General features: G+C 39.7%; 1 protein-coding gene across 1 annotated transcript in view; it reads left to right on the top strand.

Moving 5' to 3' along the window:
* The window catches only part of ARMH4 (armadillo like helical domain containing 4), a 125,898-nt gene that overhangs the window by 11,835 nt on the left and 87,111 nt on the right, over positions 1–26,952 (top strand). The window contains exons 3-4 of the mRNA XM_029239379.1: positions 460–669; positions 26,182–26,397. Coding sequence (XP_029095212.1) covers positions 460–669; positions 26,182–26,397 — 426 coding nt within the window. The remainder of the gene's footprint in view (positions 1–459; positions 670–26,181; positions 26,398–26,952) is intronic.

Here is a 26,952-nt window from a genome sequence, read left to right as displayed (position 1 = left end):
ACTATTCTAGAGTTTCTAGATTTGGGAATATCTGGGGCTAAATTTGGCTGTTTTAAAATTGAGCATATTGCAGACACAGATCTAAGCTTTTACTCTTTGACTTGATTTTTAAAAGTCATCCTTGGGGTATATTTAAATAAATTTTTGTTAAATTTTCTACCTTTGGTAATAGGTTATATAAAATCCCACAAAATCCATAATATTGTGAATAGAATAAACGGGAGATTAACATTTGAAAACAAAGTTCTGATTTGAGATAATATATTTTCCTGGAAGATAAAGTATTTGCCTCCGGTGGCTGGATTGGTACAATGTGGGAAGGAGGAGCTGGTCTAAGTGCCAAACTTACTGTATATAAGAATACTGGCTTCATTCGTCATTTCTTGCTTAAGAAGTAAAAGCATATGTATATATTCCCCATACTGATCATCTTTGGATCATGTCTCTTGTGTTTGGCAGACCTAATGGACACAGTCACAGGGCCGAATGAAGAGTTGTTCACACCAATTGTGGGTTCTCCAGTGACACCCCCTGGGATAATGGAGGAAGCACCTAGCACTTCCCCAGCGCTTGCTGATCCTGAGGCATCTTCAGAGAGAACTGCTGCTCCATCCATTAGCTATGTTAATACAGCTGCCTCCTATGGTCTGGACCAACTCGAATCTGAAGGTATCCATGCTTTGAAGGGGATCTTTTCTGGGACAGATTCAGTGAGTCACTGAGCAACTGTTGTCTTTGAGAAAAGATCCAGGATAAGTATATTCTGTGTGTAGTGTAGATCAGGGGTCAGTAGACCATGGCCCAGCCAAATCCGGCCTGCCATCTGTTTTTGTATGGCAAGCTAAAATTGGTCTTTACATTTTCAAACGATTGAAAAAAATCAAAAGAATAGTATTTCGTGACATGTAGAAGTTTTTATAAAATCCAAATTTCAGTGTTCCTAATTAACAGCCACACTTGTTCATTTGTGTATTGTCTGTGGCTACTTTTGTGCCAGAGCAGCAGAGTTGACTAGTTGTGACAGAGACTAATTGCCCACAGAGCCTAAAATATTTATGAGATGGCCCTTTACCGAAAAAGCTTGCTGACCCCTGCTCTACATCAGTAGTTCTCAATTACAGTTGAACATTAGAATCACCTTGGGGAGCTTTTAAAGGATCCTAATGACCGAGTCCTTCTCCCAGCGATTCTGATTCAGTTGGGATGGAATCTGGCATCAACATTTTTCAAGAGTTGCCTGAGATGATTTCAGTGTGCAGGCTGAATTGAGAAAACTGGTTTAATGGAAAACTTGAGTTTCCCCACCAGATTTTCTTGGGTGGAAGTTTTAATGTGGATTGTATTTTCGTAACACTGCTCTGGTTGTTAACACTGGGTCATTCTCCCTTAATTACGTCTCTGGGTTAGATGTTCCACTTTTTGGAGATAGACAGTCTCCTCACCTGTTAAGGCTGAGAAATTCTTGCCAAATTTTACTTTCCAAGACATTGGCTTTGAGCATGAAAAAAGATGCTTGGAGCACAGCTGCACATCCACAAATGAGAAGTCGGGAAATATAATGAAAGGTCATTGAATTAATCAGCATTTTGGCAGGTGAACAGCTCCTGGCTGGATTGCAAAATGCCCAGAGATTTGTAGTGCTGTTTCTTAAACTAATCAGGAAGACAGGTAAGCTTTTGGGCACTAAATTAGCCATGTGTTGGATTCAGTAAAGACATAGGATGTGCTGTTATATTTTGTCTACTCTGTAACAGAGAAGGTGGTTCAGCCAGGTTTGCAGCAGGGTGTATTGCAGACTTTCAGGGTAATGCTGGTAGTTTTCTGGCGGAGAAATGTGACATTTTAGGAGGAATGTGAATTCCATGGAGTACTGGTTTAAGAAATGGATCAAAGCGAGCTCAGAGGCCAGCAGCTCTTGCTCTCCACATTAAGATAAAAACTTGGAATGTAGTCTCATATCAGCTGTCTGCTCTCCTTGATGCCATCTGGAAAGACCAGGTTTCCCCAAATTAACCTGAGTTAGAGATGACAGCTTTACCCGGCAGGGCTCATTTAATCAGAGGAAAAAAATTGTGTTTGTGAATAATCCATACTTGTGAAACTGCAATACTTTTCTAAATTTAGTAGATGATGGCAGTTATATTGAGATGTGTGAGAATTTTCTTAACTTGCCTAAGATGTCCTAGAGTTTTAGTGCTTTTCTTCTACACAGCTCAATTCCAGCTTCTTTTTGAGAACATATTTTGTCAGTTTTGATCGAAGTTATGATCCTTGTCAAGGCTTATGAAAAGACATTTTTGGTTTAAAAATATTCTTTCTGCTATGTTGTTGGGCTTAAGACAAGATTTTGAATGAGCACACCTCTTCTCCTAAATACCAGGGAGTACAATTTATATTTAATTAGTATATGTTAATAATGTCACAATTAGTTTTATGCTGGTCTATCTAGTCCTCTTAAAGCAGGAGTGACTACACTTATTTAAATCGATAAATCGATAGATTCCTGGATGTATTGGAGGGCTCCATTTTCAGTGCATGTTTTTCCACTTTGTCCAGGAATATAAGTGCAGCCTGAGGCTTTGACTGGATGAAACATTTTAATTCTTCCATAGCATTGGACCCAGGGGAAGATAGTTTATTCTTACTTAGAACGAGGTTGTGTGATGTCAAGTTATCTACCTTTCAAGTTTGAATCTCTGTGTCTGATGTGTTGATAAATGTCAGTTCTCCAGAGAATAGGGTATTTGTCTCAGTGAGGTATGGACAAGAGACCTGCCCCTTTTAGACACCACACACCCAAGGAGCAAGAACCTTTGTGGAAATTTCTGAATGTTTATTTTTTAAGGGATAGTCAATGTCCCAGATGAGCCTAAAATTTGTATCTGTGTGGTACCCTGTCTTGTTGTCTTCTCCTTCATGTTTCTACAACATAATGACTAAGGGAGTGTATTAATTTTCTAGGGCTGTCATAACAAAGCCTCACAAACTGGGTGATTTAAAACAGCAGACATTTGTTCTCTTGCAATTTTAGAGCCTAGAAGTCTGAAATCAAGTTGTAGGCAGGGCTGCGCTCCCTGCAAAGCCTCTCATTGAGGATCGTCCCTTGCCTCTTCCAGCTTCTGGTGCCTCAGGCATTCCTTGGCTTGTGGCAGCATCACTGCAGTCTCTGCCTCCATCTTCACCTCTTCTCTCTGTGTGTCTCTGTGCCCAAATTTCCCTTGTCTTATGAGGACATCAGCCATTGGATTAGGACTCACCCCGATAATTACATCTGAGCTTGATTACATCTGCCGGAACTCTATTTCCAAATAAGGTCAGATTCACAAGTTCTGTGGTTTAGGACTTAAACATATTTTCTGGGGGAACACAATTCAACTTGTAATAGGAGGTCTGCTTCTGAGGAGTTTTCCAGCTGGCTCTGAAGGCAGACTTGCTCTGCCTCTGGAACGCCCACTTGAGAGATGTGCATTGGTAGAGTGGGAGAAGTTTGGTGTGGTTTATATTTCTCAGGCATTGAAGAAAGCCTGCTTCTATAATTGCGTACTGCCTTGTGCCTATTTCAGTGTGCCTTTTACCTTGTCAGCAAAAATGCAGTTTGATTTTTGAAGGGATAATGGTTTATCTGTCACCTTGTCTGATACACTTTACATGTCTGTATTTTTTCTTTTTTTTAGGGAATAAATGCTTTGAGGATGATAAAAAATGCATTATACTTATCTCAGGCATAACTCTACTAGGGCTGTATTCAGCATCTTTGAAATATAAACATGACAAAGTGTTCTAACTTTTAATTCAAAAATTGGGTAATGGCAAAGTACATGTATATGTATATATGTGTATATATATATACAGGTACATATATATGTACATAAGCTAATTTTTGTTCTTTTTAAATTAATTGTTATTGGAGTACAGTTGATTAACAGTGTTGCATAATCTTATTTTTGGACATGATCTTTGTTTAGGTTGACGTCCTTTTTGGTTGAATGTTAATATCTTCCTCTGCTCCAAAACGGCAACTTAAAATTTCTGATTGCTTATGAAAACTTACTTGGAGTTCTTTCATTTGGGTTAACTGTCTTTAAAATATTTTAATACTAATATCAAATGGACTAAGGCCTTCAATATTTCTTACTGAACGTAATTCTGCTTTCTGAATTTTAGAAGTCCAAATGAAGATATCTATTTACTCTAAACAAATCAGACTTATTTCTGCCTTTCCTATATTTCCACAGAAGATGGAAATTCATCTGTGCTGTAACATTGTAGCAATAATTCTGTAGGGTGGAAGGTTATGGCTTTAACAGTTCAATACTCAGAAAAAAAAATCTACTGTGGGTCTCTTTGTACCAGGTACTAGGTTCCTAAGAATGTGTGGGAGGTAAGAGAACAAAAACGGATGTGTCTCAGATCTTGTGATTAAGGTGTTGGTAAACCTTCTTCACATCCCCAGCACTTTCTCCCTTAAAGTTTGGAAGTCAATAGCCGGGCCTTCCAGCTGTGAGAGGTGGGAAACCACTTGGTGCTCCCCATGGTGCTGACCAGACAGACTTGGGAACAGGGTGAATTTGCTTGGACTCTCTCAAGATGAGCCTGGGTTAATGTATTGCTTTTCTGCAAGACGAGAAGAAACACCAGTGTCTTTGGTCTGGAGAATGTGAATTCTCAATCTGACTGGTCCTATTAAATGTGTTTCTATAGGCATAATAGACTGAGTGGTGGGGCTGTAAAATCCCGTGTCGTTATTCCAGACAACTCCCATTTCCTCATCTGTTTCAAAGTGCCTGTTTATTACGGGGTTTATTACAGGGTTATTGACATGCCGGGGAATTACCTTTTTTTTTTTTTTTTCACATACTACACGTTATATATAAACATATAGCATATTACCTTTTTAACATATAAAGAGTTTTTTAATTCTTAGTATCCAACAGGAAAGTCATGTTTAATTTTTTTAATGTCTTGATTTTTAAGAAATAAGACCAAATATATCATTTGACTTCAATTTTCTCTTTTCTGACCGTTTTTTCCTTGTTTTTCGAAGACCATTTTGGATGTCCTTATATTTAGGTTTTGAAAGATTGTATTTTTGACATCTTTTCCCAGCGAGGTAGCACACATGGGGCAGAAGGCTGTCATTTTTCTGTCATTTGTTGTTTAATCTATTTCAGTGACATCAATTTTCCTCCCTTCGTGAGTGTGTGTGTGTGCACATCTGTGTGTTTAATTTCATGGATGTTTTTTCCACAGTCCTCTGAGAGCATGTCCTATATACATTTTCATCATCTCTTCATTTCCTCTGCTGAAAGACAGTGATATTATCTCTCCTTTCTTATCTGGAATTCTCAGTTCTGTCTCTGTTCTAGGATTCTCTCTACAATAACAGGAATTTCAATAGATAGGGATTTCAGGAGAAAGCCGTGTTTGAAAAGTATGCCTTTGTTCAGATGACTGAGTGATATTTTTTGGCTGTGTGATCTCCTAATTCGTACTGAAAAAAAGGTGCTTAGTTTCTGTCTTTTATTGGTCAATCAGAAATGAATTGGGAAATGCATTCTTTAAGTGGCTTTGTGGAGAAGCCTCAGGTATTTTTCTTTAATAGTTCCATTGAGGATTCTTAAGAGCCCATGTAATTTTTATGAGAGAAGTGTTTGCTCTTCAACTGCACTTTAATTCACAAAATCAATTTTTTTTGGTCTTCCCAATATGCACTCCTTTTCAGAGAATATTTTCTTATTATTTTCTCAATTCTCATATAATGTTTCAACTCAGAAGGCAGCTAGAATGGATGAATGAGAAAGTGTAGTTAAAGATCTCATCTCAAGTCCATGTTTATGAAGCCAAGTTTATGTGACTTACCTTTGGGAGCTGCTATGTGGACATAATATTAAAGATCCAGTAGAGTGTTGTAAATTTGAACTGTCCATTACTTATGATACTGTAGTATGAAGTTAAGGATGTTCACTCTAATTTTTACTCTGAGTATGTTAAGAATGGATACAAGTTTTGGCTTTTGTTCTTGAAAATGCTTTGGATTTAATTTTGCCTCAATAACAGAGGCAATGATTTCAGTCATTGATTACCCCTTATGGTAAGTCACTTTGGTGGCTTGTCCTGAAATCATCATACTTTCTCTGGCATTTATGATAGGTCTCTGTTCTTAAGTACCTGTATATTCTATAGGCTAGTACAGTAAATTACTCAGCTCTCGGAGTGGTCATCACATGTCTGTTGCTAATGCTCACATAGCCAGTGGTATTTCAAAAATATTTAGAATCAATATTATGATGTATTACCATAAAGCTTTGCTACAAATTCTGCTGTTGAAGAAAGATAACTGACATTCACTCTAAGTTTTCTGGTGTGCTTTCTTATCATAGGGAATTTATTTATTGTTGTAGTCACAATTAAGTAAGCACTGTTATAGAGTCGATTCTTCCCATTTTTTTTCCTGCATCTTTGTTGCCCAGCACCAGAAAGTTACACTGCTTAGTAAAGCTCACTCTTAGACACTTAGGAAATTTTATATAATGGCTCATGATGACAAAAGGATTTAGCTTTGTACATATTCAGTGGTTTTGTTTATTCATTCATTTATGTGTACACTTAGCAAGTATTTGGTCATTCAGATAATAAAAAGAAGTGAGAGTGGATCTTGTGTAAATTTTAGTAGAAGTTATGATAAATACATAAATAACAGACACACAAGGTAGAAGGTGGGAAAGTATCACAAAACAATTACAGAAAAAGGACTGTGAGAGATAGGAGAGAGAACTTAGCCCCAGCTTAGAGAAATAAAAAATTGATATTTATGCTGGGGAGTCTTTTTTAAAAAATAAATTAATTTATTTAATTTATTTATTTTTGGCTGCATTGGGTCTTCATTGCTGCGCATGGGCTTTCTCTAGTTGCGACAAGCCAGGGCTACTCTTCACTGCGGTGCTCGGGCTTCTCATTGCGGTGGCTTCTCTTGTTGCGAAGCACGGGCTCTAGGTGCGTGGGCTCAGTAGTTGTGGCACGTGGGCTCAGTAGTTGTGGCTCACGGGCTCTAGAGCACAGGCTCGGTAGTTGTGGTGCACAGGTCTAGTTGCTCCGTGACATGTGGGATCTTCCCAGACCAGGGCTCGAACCCGTGTGCCCTACATTGGCAGGCGATTCCTAACCACTGCCCCACCAGGGGAGCCCCTTCTTGGGAGTTGTATGTGTGTGTGTGTTGTTCTTTCGATATTTATAAAAAAATAAGTCATAAGATATCAAAAAGTATGGAAAACATTTTAAAGTTTGGTGAATCATCCTTTAGATATCACACATACCACACTACCACTCAATTATTTTATAGGCATGTGATCAAGCATGTTTCTATAATTTTAGCTTTTTGGTTAGATGAATTCTTTCTTTTTTATTCTTCCAGTTTTATTGGGATATGATTGACATACAGAACTGTAAATTTAAGGTGTACAGGATGATGATTTGACTTACATATACCATGAAATGATTTACTCTCTTAACTTCCATGTATAACATACGGCAGTGCTAATTATATTAATTATATTGTACATTACATCCTTACTACTTACTTATCTTATAACTGGAAGTTTGCATCTTTTGTCAGCCTTCATCCAGTTTTCTATCCTCTTACCTTCCGCCTCTGGTAACCACAAATCCGATCTGTTTTTCTATGAGTTTGTTTGTTCGTTTCTTTTTGAAGTATAATTGACCGGCTAGGTTAGTTCCTAGTGCACAACATAGGGATGTGATATTTCTATACATTTCAGAATTATCACCATGATAAGCCTAGTTACTGTACATCACCATGCAAAGGTACTACATTATTATTATTATTTTTTATAAATTTATTTATTTATTTTTGGCAGCGTTGGGTCTTCGTTGCTGTGCACAGGCTTTCTCTAGTTGTGGCGAGCGGGGGCTACTCTTCGTTACAGTGCACGGGCTTCTCATTGCGGTGGCTTCTCTTGTTGGGGAGCACGGGCTCTAGGTGCGTGGGCTTCAGTAGTTGTGGCACGTGGGCTCAGTAGTTGTGGCTTGCGGGCTCTAGAGCACAGGCTCAGTAGTTGTGGTGCACGGGCTTAGTTGCTCCGCGGCATGTGGGATCTTCCCAGACCAGGGATCAAACCCGTGTCGCCTGCATTGGCAGGCGGATTCTTAACCACTGTGCTGCCAGGGAAGTCCCCCTACATTATTATTGAGGTAAATTATTTCTTAAGAATAGGTTTTAGATGCAGCAACCAGGTGCTCAGCCTCAGGCCAAACAAATATATGATTTATAGGAAACTGTACCAGGTCTCTCTTGAGGGAATTGTTCAGAATCCTAGGCAAGATGATTGGTTCTGAGTGTTTCATCTGGGCTCATACTCCAGAACTGACAATCCCTGTGAGGAGTGGTCCAAGCAGGGCTTTCCATGTGTGGTGGTTTTTGCAGTTGTCAAAGCAAGCATGCAGCTTGCAACTGCACAATAGGATGTGGAGATTTCAAAGACATTTTAGATGTTTGCAGAAAATCAAGGCATTTAAAAAAAAATAAATTTATTCATTTTATTTATTTATTTTTGGTTGCATTGGGTCTTTGTTGCTGTGCGCAGGCTTTCTCTAGTTGTGGCAAGTGGGGGCTACTCTCCCTTGCATGGGCTTCTCATTGCTGTGGCTTCTCTTGTTGTGGAGCACGGGTTGTAGGCGTGCAGGCTTCAGTAGTTGTGGCACGCGGGCTCAGTAGTTGTGGTGCACGGGCTTAGTTGCTCCGCGGCATGTGGGATCTTCTGGGACCAGGGCTCGAACCCGTGTCTCCTGTATTGGCAGGCGGATTCTTAACCACTGCGCCACCAAGGAAGCCCCTCAAGGCATTTTTAAAAAGCATGATTTTTCAAACATGATTTTTCAATATGAGGCTAGACATAACTATCCTTTTACTGGTATAATCATTGAGAATTTTATTGCATCGGAGTACGATAATTAAAAACCTTAACAATGTATAAAATAATGTAAGAATATTACCAACTGCACTTTATCAGGCTGTGCTCATAACCATGAAATTGTTTTGGCATCAGACTACCTTTTATTATTAAAATGCACACATATCCCCAAAGGAAAAGATTAGAAGAAAAATATAATGCATCAATATGAATGGCCTTACAAGATTTTAAAAGTGTTCACACTTGGAAATATTAAATTTGTCTTGAAAGATTTACATTGATTCTGCCTACATTTACCTGTGTTTCTTCTTCTTTAGCCATTCTACCTCCTTCTTATTGTTTTTTTTAAAATTAATTAATTAATTAATTTTGGCTGTGTTGGGTCTTTGGTGCTGCGCGCGGGCTTTCTCTAGTTGTGGTGAGCGGGGCTTACTCTTTGCTGCAGTGCGCGCGCTTCTCATCGTGGTGGCTTCTCTTGTTGCGGAGCACAGGCTCTAGGCGTGCCGGCTTCAGTAGTTGTGGCACTTGGGCTCAGTAGTTGTGGCTCGAGGGTTGTAGAGCACAGGCTCAGTAGTTGTGGTGCACGGGCTTAGTTGCTCCGTGGCATTTGGGGTCTTCCCGGACCAGGGATCAAACCCGTGTCCCCTGCATTGGCAGGTGAATTCTTAACCACTGCGCCACCAGGGAAGTCCCCTTCTAATTGTTTGATATCTCCAGGCAAAATATTCTGTGGAAACTTCTATAGCAACAATATAAAGAGGGACTTTCCTGGCAGTCCAGTGTTAAGACTCAGGGCTTCCACAGCAGGGGACACGGGTTGGGGAACTAAGATCCTGCATGCTGCGCAGTGGGGGCCCAACATTGCTCCCTCTGGGTTTTCTCAAGGTATCTGCCTCACGTGCTCTCTCAGGAGCCCTACTTCCTGTTAAAACTCCAGCTCAAGCATAGATGAAAACCCTCTCATTTGTTTCAACTAAAATTAGTAGAAATTTAAAAAATGCTTGGCTCCAACCTAAGGCAACACAAAGCAAATGAACCAAGAAAATAAAAGAAATAAAATGAATTAGGCTTATGAGGTACACATTTCTCTCTGATCGTACCTTAGCTAAGGAGCTTCCAGGGCTCCCAGGCCTCGACTCATTCCATGGTCTGAGAAGGTTTTTAATATTTGGTACCCAAAGCTCTGGAACAGTTTTTCAGGCACCTTGCTAGGCTTTCTGGCTTCACAACTCTTGGCTTGTTTCCTGTTCTGAGGATAACTTATTTTCTCCTTCCCATCCCTGCCCCCATGTGGAATAGCCAAGACAAAGATATTAATTTCCTCTAGGGCCCACCGCCAAGTAGGGAACCCCCAACTCCACTTACATATTGTCTGTCCTGCTTTCCAGGTTGAAGGACACACCTCCAATCCCTAGGCAACTGACAGCCAGATAGCCGTCATGATTGACACCATGTACATCCCACTCTTTAGAGGAAATCCCATCTCTGTTAAAAGCCTGTCATGATTCACGTCTGGGCAATATCACATTGTTCTCACTATACAAGAAATATACCTATATAGAGTCATTCTGTCATATTCTATAGCAAATAATACTCAGTGCTATGCTACTCTATAAACAGAGAGCTATGAAGTTAAAGTTAAAAGAGGACAGGCAGGAGAGACAGAAACCATTCAGCTCAAAGTCGTCTTTCTTTCCTTTTCTTTCTTTCTTTCTTTTTTTTTTCTTTCTTTCTTTCTTTCTTTCTTTCTTTCTTTCTTTCTTTCTTTCTTTCTTTCTTTCTTTCTTTCTTTCCTTCCTTCCTTCCTTCCTTCCTTCTTTCTGTTTTATATTGGAGTATAGTTGATTTACAATGTTGTTTTACTTTCAGGTGTACAGCAAAGTGATTCAGTTATACATATATCTATTCTTTTTCAGACTCTTTTGCCATATAGGTTATTGCAGAGTACCGAGTAGAGCTCTCTGTGCTATACAGTAGGTCCTTGTTGGTTATCTATTTATATATAGAGTGTGTATATGTTAATCTAATTGCAAACTCCTAATTTATCCCTCCCCCCCACCTTTCCCCTTTGGTAACCATAAGTTTGTTTTCTAAATCTATGAGTTTGTTTCTGTTTTGTAAATAAGTTCATTTGTATCATTTTTTGGTATCATTTTTTAAGATTCCACATATAAGTGATATCATATGATATTAGTTTTTCTCTGTCTGATTTACTTCACTTAGTATGATAATCTCTGGGTCCATCCATGTTGCTGCAAATGGCATTATTTCATTCTTTTTTTATGGCTGAGTGATATTCCATTGTATGTATGTATATATATATATATGTGTATCACATCTTCTTTATCCGTTCATCTGTCTGTGGACATTCAGGTTGCTTCCATGTCTTGGCTATTGTAAACAGTGCTGCAGTGAACACTGAGGTGCATGTATCTTTCCGAATTATGGTTTTCTCTGGATGTATGCCCAGGAGTGGGGTAGCTGGATCATATAGTAGCTCTATTTTTAGTTTTTTGTTTTTTTTTTCTTTCTTGCGGTACGCGGGCCTCTCACTGTTGTGGCCTCTCCCGTTGTGGAGCACAGGCTCCGGACACGCAGGCTCAGTGGCCATGGCTCACGGGCCCAGCCGCTCCGCGACATGTGGGATCCTCCCAGACCGGGGCACGAACCCGTGCCCCCTGCATCGGCAGGCGGACTCTCAACCACTGCGCCACCAGGGAAGCCCTATTTTTAGTTTTTTAAGGAACCTCCATACTGTTCTTCATAGCGACTGCACCAATTTACATTCCCACAGCAGTGTAGGAGGGTTCCCTTTTCTCACGCCCTCTTTGGCATTTATTATTTGTAGACTTTTTGATGGTGGCCCTTCTGACCGGTGTGAGGTGGTACCTCATTGTAGTTTTGATTTGCATTTCTCTAATAAGTAGCGACATTTATTATTTGTTATTTGTAGACTCTTTGATGGTGGCCATTCTGACCGGTGTGAGGTGATACCTCATTGTAGTTTTGATTTGCATTTCTCTAATAAGTAGCGACATTTATTATTTGTTATTTGTAGACTCTTTGATGGTGGCCATTCTGACCGGTGTGAGGTGATACCTCATCGTAGTTTTGATTTGCATTTCTCTAATAAGTAGCGACATTTATTATTTGTTATTTGTAGACTTTTTGATGGTGGCCCTTCTGACCAGTGTGAGGTGGTACCTCATTGTAGTTTTGATTTGCATTTCTCTGATAAGTAGCGACATTTATTATTTGTTATTTGTAGACTTTTTGATGGTGGCCCTTCTGACCGGTGTGAGGTGGTACCTCATTGTAGTTTTGATTTGCACTTCTCTAACAAGTAGCGACGCTGCGCATCTTCTCATGTGCTTTTTGGTCTCCTGTATGTGTCTTCTTTATGAAGCTTCTCAGACCCCCCAGCCCGCACTGATGAGTAGTACAGTAAACAAATGGCTGTGGTTATGGTCTCACATGGGCATGCCTGAGCTTAAGTGTTAGCTTCATCATGAATAAGCACTGTGGTATTGACCAAGCTATTTAATTTCCTTAGGCTTCAGTTTTTCCATCTGTGTAAAGCAGAGATATTGGTGTTCCTGTCTCCTATTATGAAGTAAAATGAGAGCTTGTGTATAGTAGATAATGCATGACATAGAGTAAATACATAATAAATATGAACTTTGAATATCATTTATCAATTAAAATTATGTATTGTGATCAAGTGCTATTATGTATTCATTGTTCTAGTGAGATGTTCACATCTCTGCATGCAACCAGTGGGTCAGGGGCTAGGCAGGTAGTGTAAGTGAGCAAAGAGGAAGGTGCCTAAGACAGTAGGGAGTGGTGTGTTTCAGGAGAGAGCACACACTCCCTCTGATCCAGACAGATTCTGTTCATATGGTTGCCAGGAGGAGAATGTGAGTTCAGTGATGCTAGATCTCAGATTTCTTCCGAGGTAAGCTGAAAATTCCCATTTTTATATGAAATATTCTGATTTTTTAAAGTGTCAGAAATCAGTTCTAGTGTTTACCTATCCTATTTCATTTTTATTAGTATCACAACCGACATGAATCTGTCTTCCCAGCCATTGATCATCAGTTTGTGCTCTTAACTGAATTCTCCGAACCTCTTTAAGGGCAGGGTCAGAGCTTTCTGCCCTTGTGTCCCTAGTGTCTGTAGGTACCAGGTGTTGGGCAAGTGATGATCAGCGATGTAGTGGATGGTTTTAGGACCATTATCTTCTTTAATTGATGTGTTTTGATTTGACTCGCCCTACTTGTTATTGTTTTAAATCCAGTGCTTATTTTGGGCCTGAAGTTGAGCACTTTTTATGTGAACAAAGCAGTGGCTCCCAACTACCTTCTGCTAGAAATCTATTTCTGGTAGGAATTTGCTCAGATTTCTTGCATCCCACTGTGGGGTTGAACATTATTTCATTTCCTTCTTATTGGAATCCATCCTGATACCTGCACTTAGTCAGGTAAGGCAACTCAGTAAACTTAAATGATTCTTTAAACCCACTTTGAGAAGCCAGAGTGAGAGGGAAGGAAGAAAAGGTAAGGGGGGAGGAGGGAGATCCTTCTCTAGAAACGTTATTGGAGTTAATTTGTACAAAGATCGTTTCCCCCCGTGGGCCACCCCTCTCCCCAGGGTGACAAAAGCATGTAGGTGGATTTTCCTTAAAAAGTTGATATTATACTCATTTGAAGTGAATACATAATATAAATTAATAAAAATTATATTGGAGTCCTATAAAGGCATTACTACTTATTTTGAGGAGGAAGATAATGAATTAAAGTTCTGTTCAGTTTATTTCTGTTCAGTCACCATATATTGAGGGCTTATTTTTTGCAAAGCACAATGCTTGATCCTGGGGGGGTAGGGCACAAAGAAGAATAAGACAGGATCTCTGGTTTCAAGAATATACACAGGTATGATAAAACACATTTCCGCTAATTAATACGTAAACCTCATTTTGAATTACTTGAGTCATGTTTTAAAGGGGATATCTACTTTCATAGGTATTTTTTGCAAAATCAGTAATCAGCCTAACCAACCCATGATTTATCTTTTGAGTGTATGTGGATTCTTAAACACAAGTTTTGCCTATGTTTGCTTAAAGCAAATATTCCTTTAAGACTACTAAGTTACTGCAGAGAAAGGCTTTATTCTGGATGGCTCAGAATTTATAGATACAATAATAATAAAGCTTTCATGTTTCTCTTTGCAGCACCCTTGAGAAATAGAGCAATATTGCTGTAGTCTCATTTTCCAAAGGGAAATACATAAGAGTCTGTCATCTGAATCCAAAGTGAGTTGTTTAATGAACAGGAGCTAGACTTGAGAACTTATAATTATTGCTCTAGGGCTCTCTCTATTAAGATAACTCAGTTTAATTTGGGGCAGGATTGATAGAAGATAATGGAGAACACCAATTATATGAGGTCAAGGCTGAAAAGGGATTATGTAATGACCAGTAAATGTGAGGTTAGTTATGTAGACTGATATTTTTAGCTTGCTAACAAGATATAGGAGATTACATTATCAAGAGCAGAATCCTCTAATTTAAAGAAAGTAATATTAAATTAAACAAAAATTTTAAACATCTATCTGAAATGTGGGTTGAATCTAAAATATCTTTCAAGGGGTGTTCGAAGTGTGCAGATTATCTTGTCTCAAGCTTTTAAATTTTCTCACGTAGGTACCTTTTGAATATTGTTAAGGATAGAATGGAGGAAGTTTCTAATGATTATATTTACTATTATAGAGTTATTGGGAAGTTTGAACTTTAGTAAAATGTTTTCAAGAAATTTGTATAGATTAATATAGGAGGTTTTAAAAAATCACTGTGAGGAGATTTTGAAAAGAGAGAATTAAAGAAACAAATGTTTAAAGCAGAATATTTAATAAACAATAACATTTGAGATTTTATCTAATTTAAAAATGCACCCCAGATTACAGATGCTCTATGAGTGTTTGAAATTTGGAATTTGAAAATGGTGTTTGAAAAGCCAATAAGCGCTCTCACTCAACTTATTGGACAAATGTAGACGATATGGTTGCTTTTGGAAGGCTCATTGTTTGGATTTCAGCTTCTGATGAAGACTCTGACAGACGCAACCATAGCGAAGTGCCTAGATCTTGGATGAAACACATGCTTTAGTACATTAATGAAATTACAAGCAGTCAGAAAAAATCTCCAAAGACTGTACTTTTTAGCTCAATCCATCCCAAAGTGAGCTGAAACCCAACAAGTGAGCTGTAAGGAGAAAGCAAATTGGAAAGGTAAAGGCACTCTAGGACAGTAGTAATATTAGGAGTCAACATTTGGACTTGTAGCAAGAAGAGGGACCCAGATTGAAATTTCCACATTAAGTCTGTATCTTTAAAAGGGGAATAAAGTAGTTCCAGGTTTATATCACACCCTGACTCCCTACAAAACAGCTGTAAATGCTCTCTGGAAAAGAGCATGCCCAATTGAGATGCATAGTTTACCCACAGATTAAAATCAGGCAAATAGGGTCTCATAATAAAAGGTCAATAAACTAACAAGAAAACAAACAGCCATGGTTGAGAGTCAGCAGAAAAGTCAAACAGTTGATTGGCATACTCCTTATCCAGGACCTTAGATACTAAAATGATCAGAGTAGAATATAAAATAACCATGGCATAAAAGGTTGAAGGAAAGAAAAGATGAAATCACAAAAATGAGCAAGTAATAAGAAACTAACAAAAATGACCCAGCAGATTTTTTAAAAGAACCAAATAGGGCTTCCCTCGTGTCACAGTGGTTAAGAATCCGCCTGCCAATGCAGGGCACATGGGTTTGAGCCCTGGTCTGGGAAGATCCCACATGCCGCGGAGCAACTAAGCCCATGCGCCACAACTACTGAAGCACGCGCTCCGCAATGAGAGAAGCCACAGCAACGAGAAGCCCGAGCACCACAACGAAGAGTAGCCCCCTCTCACCACAACTAGAGAAAGCCTGTGGGCAGCAACGAAGACCCAATGCAGCCAAAAATGAAAAAAAAAAAAAAAAAAAAGGAACCAAATAAAGCATTTAGAAATAAAAATAGAATTGTTGGGGAAAAACCTTTGATAATTAAATGGTTAAATATGCAATAAGAGAGAGTTAGTGAACAGGAAGATCAGTTTGAAGACATTATAGAGAGAGTAGCACCAAGAGACAGCAAGTGAGACAACAAGAAGGAAAAGAATAGAAAAAGTGGGAACAAATAAAGGAACAAATTCAAATATATCAATAATGACAGTAAATACAAGGGAACCAAATATGGTGTTAGCTCTGGGATTTTTATAGATGTCCTCTTTCAGATTGAGAAAGTTTCTGCCTTTTTCTAGTTTGCTGAAACTTTTTCGTTTTGTTTTGTTTTTTGGTCGTTAATGGATATTGGATTTGTCAAATGGTTTTTCCGAATCTGTGTTTTGGAATTGAGATGATGATATGGTTTTTCTGTTAAAACGGTGAATTATACTAATTGATTTTTTTTATTGTTGGCATATAGTTGGTTTACACTATACTGATTGATTTTTTTTTTTTTTTTTTGGTACGCGGGCCTCTCACTGTTGTGGCCTCTCCCGTTGCGGAGCACAGGCTCCGGACGCGCAGGCTCAGCGGCCATGGCTCACGGGCCCAGCCACTCCACGGCATGTGGGATTCTTCCCGGACCGGGGCACGAACCCGTGTCCCCTGCATTGGCAGGCAGACTCTCAACCACTGCGCCACCAGGGAAGCCCTGACCCATCATTTTATACACACTAGATTGAAAAGAAAAAGTTTGACAGTAGCAAAGGTTGGTGAGGATGTGGAGCTAAGGAAATCTATCTAGACATCATTTAGCATGTTCAACACCTCTATTCCTTTTGACCGAGCGAGTCCACTTTTAGGAATATGCCTTAGAGAAACCAGTGAATAGATCCACTACAGATCATATATGAACGTTCATAACAGTACTATACATAACAGCAAAAAAATTGGCAACAACTAAATAACCCAAAAGTTTATTCACATGAAGCTAAATAAATGAATTGTGACATGCTTGCAAAATGGAATACCGTAAATTGGTGAAATTAACAAACCAGTGTTTTGTTAGATGTGTGGAACCTAAAGTCATAATTTTGAGTGGAAAAAAACGTCCCAGAATATAACATTCAGTAATTTTTCCCCCATTACATGCTTCTAATTGAAGTATAGTTGATTTACAATGTTTCAGCTGTACAGCAAGGTGATTCATCGTTCAGTAATTTTTTATGGCGTTCAGGGGAAGTAGGTGGTTAAGATGATAGAGGAATGTGCAAACAGATGCCACAGCAGTAATATTCCAGTTCTTTAGCTGAATGATGAGTTCTCTGGAGGTGATTTCATTATTATGCTTAATAACAGAAATATTATATACATATTCTCTTGTATATATCTAATATTACATGATAAAAATGTAGAAGCACTTAGTTGGCAGAAATATTTAAGATTTAAGAAATGTAATGAAATTTAACATTGTGAGCTGCTGAACTTTTTGGTCATTATTTCAGTAGTTTCTGGGGTTTCTCAATCCCTTTCGATCTCAGGGAGCCATCTGCTGGAGAATTGCTTCATCTCCTCAAAACAAGTTTAATTTTTTTTTCTCTGGCCTTTAAGTTTTGCATCCGATTTGAAGCCAAAGTTAAAAATAAATCTGGAAAATTAAGGCAGTACCATCCCTAGTACTTCAGTCGCTCTTTATATGTGGAAACCATTTTGCTACAGTGGCTCTTGATTATATTGTATAGGGGTTTCCAGGAAGACACTTGCCAACAAGTGTTTCTTCTTTTAAAAGTCTGCCACTTGGATGTGTCACAGCCATTCCATTTACAGGGGAAATGAGAGAAAGACTCATGCTTAGCCTCTTCCCAGAGAATTCACCCTGTTTCTTTTCATGGTATCTTTCCTCTTCTTCACGTGTCCTAATTTGTGTACCTTAGATTTAATTTTAAACTTTGTAAAGGAAAGAAAAAGAGAGGTTTGACCCTGAAACCTAATGAATAAATAGGCAAAGACAAGGATTCAAATTAATCATTGCTATTCTAAAGAGACAGAGAGTATAGGCAGGAGCCTGTTCTCCCTATAAGTCAAGGATAGAGAGGTCATGTTGGGGAACAAGTGTTACAGGTGGGGTCCTTCCTACTCATATTGTTGGGATGACATATTCTCAACCAAGGGTTCCCCTTGGACTCATTAGCAATACTCTGGGAATGCTAGCTATGTCTCTATCTTCTGGAAATCTTAAAATGTCTAAACTGTGATAAAAATGGATTGAGAGAAACTGAGCATCTTTGATGGGAACTGCCTATTAAATGGTAACTGGACTTTGTAGCAGAACCAGATTACTCGGGCCCAGACCACAGGGCAAGCTTTCTCCCATATCTTCTATTGATTTTTTTGGGAAGATCATGGCCCTGGTCCCGAACAAAATGGAAACTCTTGGTTTTGGTAACCTTAGGCAGAAATGTTTGCAGTAAATAAAGAAAATAGGCCTGACCTAGAGAGTCAAAATTTGGGGTTTAACAAACCCATTTGAGGCTCTGCTGTGATATTTGAGCACCCGAGGCAGTTATATCATCAGCGAAGTAGGCTGTTAGGTAATACCGAGCTTATAAAACTTGCTCTCCTTAGCCAACTGTGTACATTTGGAGAATAATGCCTGCAAAGCATTTTGACTTCCTCAGAAGAAAAGCCCCATGTAAGTACAAGGTACTGTTATGGGTTATGAACCAGCTGTGAAGAGATTCTGTCAGAGAGTGGCCAGACACATGAAATTGGCTTAGAGATGGTACTGTCTAGACATATATATTTTTTCTTCCTGCCACTTGCAACAGGCCATTTCTCTGTTTGAGCTGTTGCCACACTACTTAATATGATCAAGCATCTCTTGGCCATGTGACACGTAACCTGGCATCTCTATTTAATGTTTTACGGTTTTAATTTTAACTGTTTCAGTTCACCTCAAGCCCATCAATCAGAAATCAAACCATGTTCTAGACCCTGTTGCAGGCTGAGCTGCCTGATGTCCAAACACCTGTGTAGGCGCTTTGGCTGACACCTAAGTCGGTTTTTCACTATTGTTAGGTGTCAGAATTCTTGACATTGGACATGCTAGCCAGTGACTTGATCTTGGTAAGAGTACTACGGGAAAATCCATTAACTCCACGGCAAGTAGCTTTAGCCATGGCCTGACTGTGCCTCCTGAATTCAGTGGGATGCCTTGAGCAGATGCTGGTTCAGCACGAGTGACCAGGGGATTTTATGTAATCCGTGTCAGGTGTTTGGGAGTGAGAGCAGTGCGAAGTGGTGGGAGGATTTTGCCTCTCACGGGAGGTGGTTACTCGTAAACCATCATGACTGCTCCTTTGATTGCTGTTAGCATCAGCGTTATTGTTTGGTTTTATGAAGTAATCGGTGTCCAGTCAACCTGGGAAGAAGAAGCATCAGTTATGAGGATGTACTTTCCATTCCAGGGGACATGACTAGAAGAAACTTCTTAGGCTGAACTCTCTGAACCTTCCCTTCCTGGGTTGCAGTGTTCTTTAGGGATTCTCAGGACAAATATAACTTCAGTCTCTGATCACTGTCGCCAGATGTTGATACATGAGGTGTATCTGTTATAAACGGTAAACCAAGAGCATTTTTAAAGGTTCATTTTTTCTTTTTCTGTGCTATCCTTGTATGGAATAATTGTGCGTGTGTGTTTTATGTTGATCCACATGCTTATTTGGGATTCAGATAAATGAAAATAAAATTTGGGTTTATCTTAACCCCAAATTACAAAATTCAGAAATCATTACCCTATAGCCTTTAACATATAACCTGGTAGTGTTATTTGAATGAGTTCTTCGTTTAGTTTCAGTTCTTTGAGTCGGGGATCCTGTTACCGTTTTTGGCACAGTTTTATTTGCTGAATGATTATTTCGTGTGATTGTCCTTTATGTTCAGAGGTGTTCATAACATTATTATTTCTCTTAGATGCAACTATGGAAAAACTGGCTAAATACAGATGACTTTCTCTTTAGTTTTTATTCGTGGAAGAAGCATGCATACAGATCTGGGTTGTTTTGTACCTGTCCATTTGATATGTTGCCTTTGTGCTTGTCGCAAGATTACTCGGAGGAATGTGTTACTAATTGCTTATTAAATGCTATTCTGTGTTTCCTTAGATCCAGTTGTTAAAAACCTGGATCTAGCTCACTGCCTGCGCATTCCTCCATCAATCCATTCATTCAACAAATACTGAGAGCTGCAGACTGCCAGGCACTGGGTTAGTCACTGGTGATACAGCAGAGGACAAGATTGTCCTTCCTTTATCCAATAGTTTTTCGCCTTTCTGGGCCAACCTGCTGTAAAATACATTATTTTGCTAATATTAGAAAGGTTATCATACCTGTTTTTGTTACCAATCTGTAATATTAGTCAACATTCCACTGGAAATTGCAGCAGGGTACAGGTGACATTCTACTAAAGATGTTTAACAGCTACAAAATGGTTGTAGCCTCCTAAAAAATAAGAAAATTCCCTGGCAGAAAAAGATAATGAGGGAATAAAGCTAGACTAAAGGAGAACTCTCACTCCTGTAAGGCTTGTCTCCCTCCTATTTTCTCTGCACAGTTTCTGAAACTTCCTTTTTCTATAGCTGTCTCCCCAGGCTTGCTCAGGTATTAAAAGTGATAACTAGTAAACCTTATACAGTTCTTTGTGTTGAAGGTCAGTGTTGCTGGGACAAGGAGAAGACTTTCCTCTTTCACCCCACACGTCAGACAGGGTCCTTCCTTTCCCTTTCTCAATATACAATTGAATAATTGTATATTACTCAATCATGTGTTTCTGGAGAGAGTATTCCTCAGTTTTATTGTCTGACTTGGAGTTAGACATCTCATGTCGGGCATTTCAGGGCAGGGAGGAGAAGGAAGGCTTTACCATGGAGGGTGAGTGTGGGAGAGATTGTGAGACATGAGACACGTTGACCTGAGCAAGGTCCTCCAAATCCCATTGTGAAGGCAGCAAACATTTTGTTTGCGTAGACTTGCATAGATGCTGCCCTCTTCTCAGGATGCAAAAGGATGGAGAAAGATGACTTTTGAGGTCCCTTTCATTATTTTTATAGCTCTGCATTCCTCCCCTCAGCTTTACTGAGATATAATTGACAAATTAAATTGTAAGATATTTAACGTGTACGCTGGTGAGTTGATATACACATACATTGTGAAAGGATTTCCACCATCAGATTAACACATTCATCATCTCACATATTTACCTTCTTTATTTTTGGTGAGAACATTTAAATTCTATTCTCACAGCAAATTTCAGTTGTACAATATGGTGTTTTCAGCTATAGTCACCATGTTATACATTAGATCCTCAAACTTTATTCATCTTATAACTGAAAGTTTGTATCCTTTTGCCAACTTCTCCCTATTTCCACCTGTAATGGCAGACCCTGGCAATCACTTTTCTATTCTTTGTTTCTATGAGTTAGACTTTTTTTTTTTTGATTCCACATATAAGTGATACCATGTAGTATTTGTCTTTCTCTGTCTGATTTATTTCACTTAGCATAATGCCCTCCACGTTCATCCATGTTGCAAATGACAGGATTCCTTTTTTTTTTTAAAGGCTGAATAATATTCCATTAATGTTATAATATACTTATATTATATTACACCTATTTATGGGTATAATATAAATTATATAATATGAATAATACATATAAATATTTATAAGTATATACCACATCTTTATCCATTCATCCATTGATGGCCACTTAGGTTGTTTCCATACCTTGGCTATCGTGAATAATGCTGCTGTGAATGTGGGGCTGCAGATGTTCCTTCAGGGCAATTACTTCATTTCCTTTAGATATGTACTCAGAAGTGGGGTTGCTGGATCATGTAGTTAGCTCTATATTTTAAAGAGGAGAAATTAACAACACATTGAGGACCAAATAGAAGTTGTCCTTGGTGGTTGGTGGTGGTCAGAGCAAGGGTCCCCAACTCCAGGGCCGTGGACCAGTACCGGCCCATGGCCTGTTAGGAACCGGGCTGCACAGCAGGAGGTAAGCAGCGGGCGAGCCAGCCAAACTTCATCTGCCGCTCCCCATCGCTCCCCATTGCTCTCCATTGCTCCCCATAGCTCCCCATCGCTCCCCATTGTTCCCCATCACTCCCCATTGTTCCCCATCACTCCCCATAGCTCCCCATCGCTCCCCATAGCTCCCCATCACTCCCCATAGCTCCCCATCGCTTCCCATTGCTCCCCATAGCTCCCCATAGCTCCCCATCGCTCCCCATAGCTCCCCACCGCTCCCCATCGCTCCCCATTGCTCGCATTACTGCCTGAACCATCCCCCCTCAACCCCTGCGATCTGTGGAAATATTGTCTTCCATGAAAGCGGTCCCTGGTGCCAAAAAGGTTGGGGACCGCTGGGTCAGAGGACAATGGTTCAATGATGAGAGCTGGAAATCCATGGCTCAGAGCTCTTGCTTCGCCTTTGTGGTTCTTAGGGGATCAGTATCATATTGTCACAATTATTCCATCTAGTACAACCCTCTTAGGTTTGTGGAGAGGAAACATAACTGAAAGTGATTTTATAACATTTAAAAAATAATAAAGTGTTCGTTTTAGCCTATGACAAATTTCTGTCTATAAGAGGAAGGTCAGCAAAATTGTCAAATAGTCTTGATGATCCTTGATAGTTTTCTCCATAATCTGACCCTGTTACTTTTTCTCTATCCACCATCCAGCTTTATGGAGATTTTATTGACATATAACATATGTAAGTTTAAGGTGATGGTTTGATACACACACATACATACACACATGGTAATCATTTTGCTATATATATATATATATATATATATATATATATTGCACTTTGCAATATATATATATATTGCAAAATGATTACCACAGTAAGGTTAGTTAACACTTCCATCCCCTCACGTAATTACCATTTTTTTTGGTATGGTGATAACATTTAAGATGCCCTGTCTTAATAACTTTCAAGTATATGGTACTGTGTTGTTAATCGTAGTCACCATGCTGTACATTAGATGCCCGGACACAATCAACTGCTTCTTCCCCCCCCCCTCCCCAATTGAGCTCTCCTAGCAAAACTTGGCTCTGGTTAAATGTCTCTGTCTACTCTACCCCTCCACCCATTCCTGCACCCAAGCAGCTGAATGTGGCTGAAGAAAAACACACAATCATCTTAACATGCCTTACTTTAAATTTATGACATCATATCTTATGTGGACTCATAGGACGGCCTGGCAGTCCTACCTCATTTTCCCCAAGAATTCACTCACACACTCTTCAAGATGACTATTCCACACTTTTTCCTGTTGCCTCAAACCACCACCATTTCTCTTCTCCTTTCCAGTTTTTTATTTGACTAAGAAAAGAAATATGGTAACTTTCACGTATTCCCACCACCAAATCTACCCGCCCGCCGGCACCTGTGCCTGCTACGGCAGAGGATGTAGTTGAGCAGGCCGTGCACTGGGCCCCCTCCCCTCTCTGTAATAGCAAAGAAGCCAACCTTATATGGTGGCCACTACGTGCCAGGCTTAGTTCTAAGTACCTGATATATTAACTAATGTAATCCTTACAACAGCCCTGTGAGGTAGGACTCATACCAGTTTTACAGTGAGAGAGCTGAGGCACACCAAAATTCAGTAACTTTCCCCAAATCACGCAGCCATAATAAGTTTGTGTGGCTCCAGGGTCCATGTGTGTAACCTCTCCATTATACCTCATCTCTTGGGACATTCCTCCAGCCGCTCTCCCCTCTCTCCTGCGTCATCAATTTCCCCCTCTCTACCGGATCTTACTCATCAATTACAAGCAAATTCTAGTAGCTCCTATTTTAGGAACCTACCCTTGACCCCATATCTCCTTCCAGCTACCCCCTAATGTCCCTGTTCTCTTTTTCAAATTTCTCGTGTTTTCTCTATTTGCTGTGTCTACTTCCATTTTCCTAATTTTCTTTGGAAGCACTTCAGTCTGACTTTTGTCCCTACCATTCCAAGGAAACAAGTTTTGTCAAGGTCACTAATGACTTCCCAAATGTCAAAGCCAGAGTCTCAGTTTGCTACTCAGTCCTTCAATCTTAGTTTTTCTCCCACCTGTGGTCATTTTTCTGTCTCCTTTGCTGGATCTCCCTCTGCTGGCCAACCTCTAAATGTTCGATTGTCCAGGGCTTGGGCTGGACCACTTCGCTTTCATCCACTCTCATTCTCTTGGTGATCTCAGCCAGTGCCAAGGCTTTAAATATAATTTATAGGTCGATGATTCCTAGGTTTTTATTTCTAGCTTTGACCTTCCTTAGACTTCCAACATTTCCATTTGTATGTCATAGGCACAAGCCACCACACAATTAGTATATCTCAAATAAAATTCTTGATTTTGCTTTTTATTCTTTCGTTCCTGTTTTCAGTAAAGTGGGGTCTTCCTCCCACATAGCACATTGTAATTATCAGCGAGGCTCTATCTTCAAATTACATCCCAGATTTGACCACTGCTCTCCCTTTCCCCTGGGTTTTGAAATAGCCTCCTATTGGGTCTCCCTGCTTTGTCTCTTGCTCTGATATAGTCTATACTCTGCCCTACAGCAGAGTCATTCTTTATAAATATATGTTAGATGTGGCCCCTGCCTACCCGTTCCCCGTCATTTCCTGTATTCTCTCTGTCCCTCCTGCCCCCCAGCCCAGTCTTCTTTGCCATTCTTAGAACACAGCAAGCAGACATCTGCCTCAAGGTTTTGGTCTTGCTGTTCCCCCTGTTGTCCTCTGCTTGGAATGTTTAATGACCTAAATGAAACAAGAGAATTCATTATTTTGTTATGATCTCTGTTCAAACTTTACCTCATCAGAAAAACTTTCCTTGATCTCTCCATCTATAATAGTAGTACCGGGCATTTTCTATCTTCTTGCTGGTTTTAATCAGAGTGTAATGTATTGTATATCTATTTGTATATCTCTTTGTTTGCTGTACATCTCCTGAGGGACATATCAGCTCCATCAAGGCAGAGACATCATTGCTGTATCCCTAGTGCCTGGAACTAGGTGTTTGATAAATATTTGTTGAATTTTTTGAACAGTGACAGGTATTAAGGCCCACAAAGTTAAAGGATATATAAGAATGAGAAAGATTAGAGGTAATATTTTTTTAAGTTAAGAAAACCTGTAAATGATAGATGAAAAGGGATATATATGGAGAAAATTGTCTGGAAGAGGAAAAGGAAAGTCTCAGAATTCTTGGGTGGCTTTACACCTCCCTCTCCTCTTTACCATCTAAAGAGCGTTCCCTATTGCAGTCACCACTGTGTTCAGAGCCAAGGGGGAGACCAAGGAAAAGGCCTTCAGTGGATTTTGTGGGCCCTTGTCCGGGGCTTCAGAGGTGCCTTCAGGATGTGGGTGGGGGCTCAAAGTATTCCTAGAAAATTAAAATTAATGAAATAAAATGAAATTGGGGGCCTTATGTTTCCTAATCCAACACTTTTTGAAGCATCACAGATGACACGCTGTGAATTTAACTCTTATGATGATGGTAATGATAATGATTTTTTTCATGTGTTGCTTTTCTGACTGTCCTCGATCAATATTTCATTTCCCAATCCCCTTTAGAATTGTATGGAGAACGTTGATGTAATGGTTTCCTGTCTCTTGGGTCACTCCTCTGTAAGGAACACAGATACAGGTGTGGATTTATGGACCTCTCACTTAACACTGTTGTGAGTTCTACTCACTAATGTGGAAGAAGAACAGAAAGAAAACTGTGCCAACATAATAATTCTCTTGTTTAGTATTATGAGATAGAAAGAGATTGGAACGCTCCTTTTAAATTCTGTTAGTATTTCAGTGTGCTTTCTAACAGATAAATCTTTAATGATCTCCAGAAAACAGGAAGAGGATGTTTCCTACCCTTGTAAGTATAAATATGGCTTTAACAAAAATCCGTATTACCTGAACTTTGACTCCCAATAAACATGATGCATGTAATCATCTGGCGTAGCTGTGGTTTTGAAAGTTTAAAATGTGAGTATACGGTGGGCATGTAATCCCGCAAAGCCCATATTGCTCAACTTTAGCTATAAAATTTGTGTGAAAAGGCCAATCATGATTGTTTTGCAGTGTTTGGGTCATTTCGAAAGATTCATTTGTATGCACTCACTGTATTGCTTCATGTTCCCTTTGCTTTCTTCTTGCCTAGAGGGAGAAGAAGATGAGGATGAAGAAGATGAGGAGGATAAAGATGCAGACTCCCTGGATGAGACCTTGGGTGGTGACACCGAGCTGCCTGGGTTTACTCTCCCTGGCATCACGTCTCAGGAACCTGGCTTAGAGCAGGGAAACGTGGTCTCTTTGGAGGGAGCCACCTACCAGGTGCCGGACACCATCGAGTGGGAACAGCAGAGTCAGGGCCTGGGTAAGAGTCATGTGTGTTTCTTTCCCTCCCATCTCCCCTCATTTTAGTTTTCTTAGGTGACAGCTTTCCTTCATTGGCATAGATTATGGAACAAAATGGATCTTCTGTTTATGGGTGTTTCAGCTGGGAAGAGGTTCTCAGTTCTTTCTTCACTATGTTTATATTTATACTCTTCAATAGTCAGCCTCCAAACAGTCTCCATCTGCCCACGAAGAGCACGGTTACCTAATTTTTGGAAGGAATTCCATCTTTCCTTCCCAGCTGGAGGACAGCTGTCGGCTTTGGGAGGACTTCCAAATGGGAAGGAATTGTGTGTAACCAGTCAGCTGCGCAAGCAGCGTGAACGGACTGGAGTCGGAAAACAAATGGATTTTGTCATCCTCTGTCCTTTTAGAATTTCCTCCCCGGGGAAATCCTTCCTTCACTTCTGGGTGAGCTTGCAGCCGTCCCATGACTTTTCTGCTCGTTCTCGTGGTTGCATTTCATCATCAAATACAATCTTGTTTCAGCAGTTAGTGTCCAGACGACTCCAAGCTTACTCTCTCTTGTGCCTGG

Source organism: Monodon monoceros, unplaced genomic scaffold (assembly GCF_005190385.1).
Source record: "Monodon monoceros isolate NGI ecotype Baffin Bay Population unplaced genomic scaffold, NGI_Narwhal_1 Super_Scaffold_21, whole genome shotgun sequence".
Classification (NCBI taxonomy): Eukaryota; Metazoa; Chordata; class Mammalia; order Artiodactyla; family Monodontidae; genus Monodon; species Monodon monoceros.
Note: the sequence above shows the minus strand (reverse complement) of the source record. Positions and strands in the feature narration are given on the sequence as shown.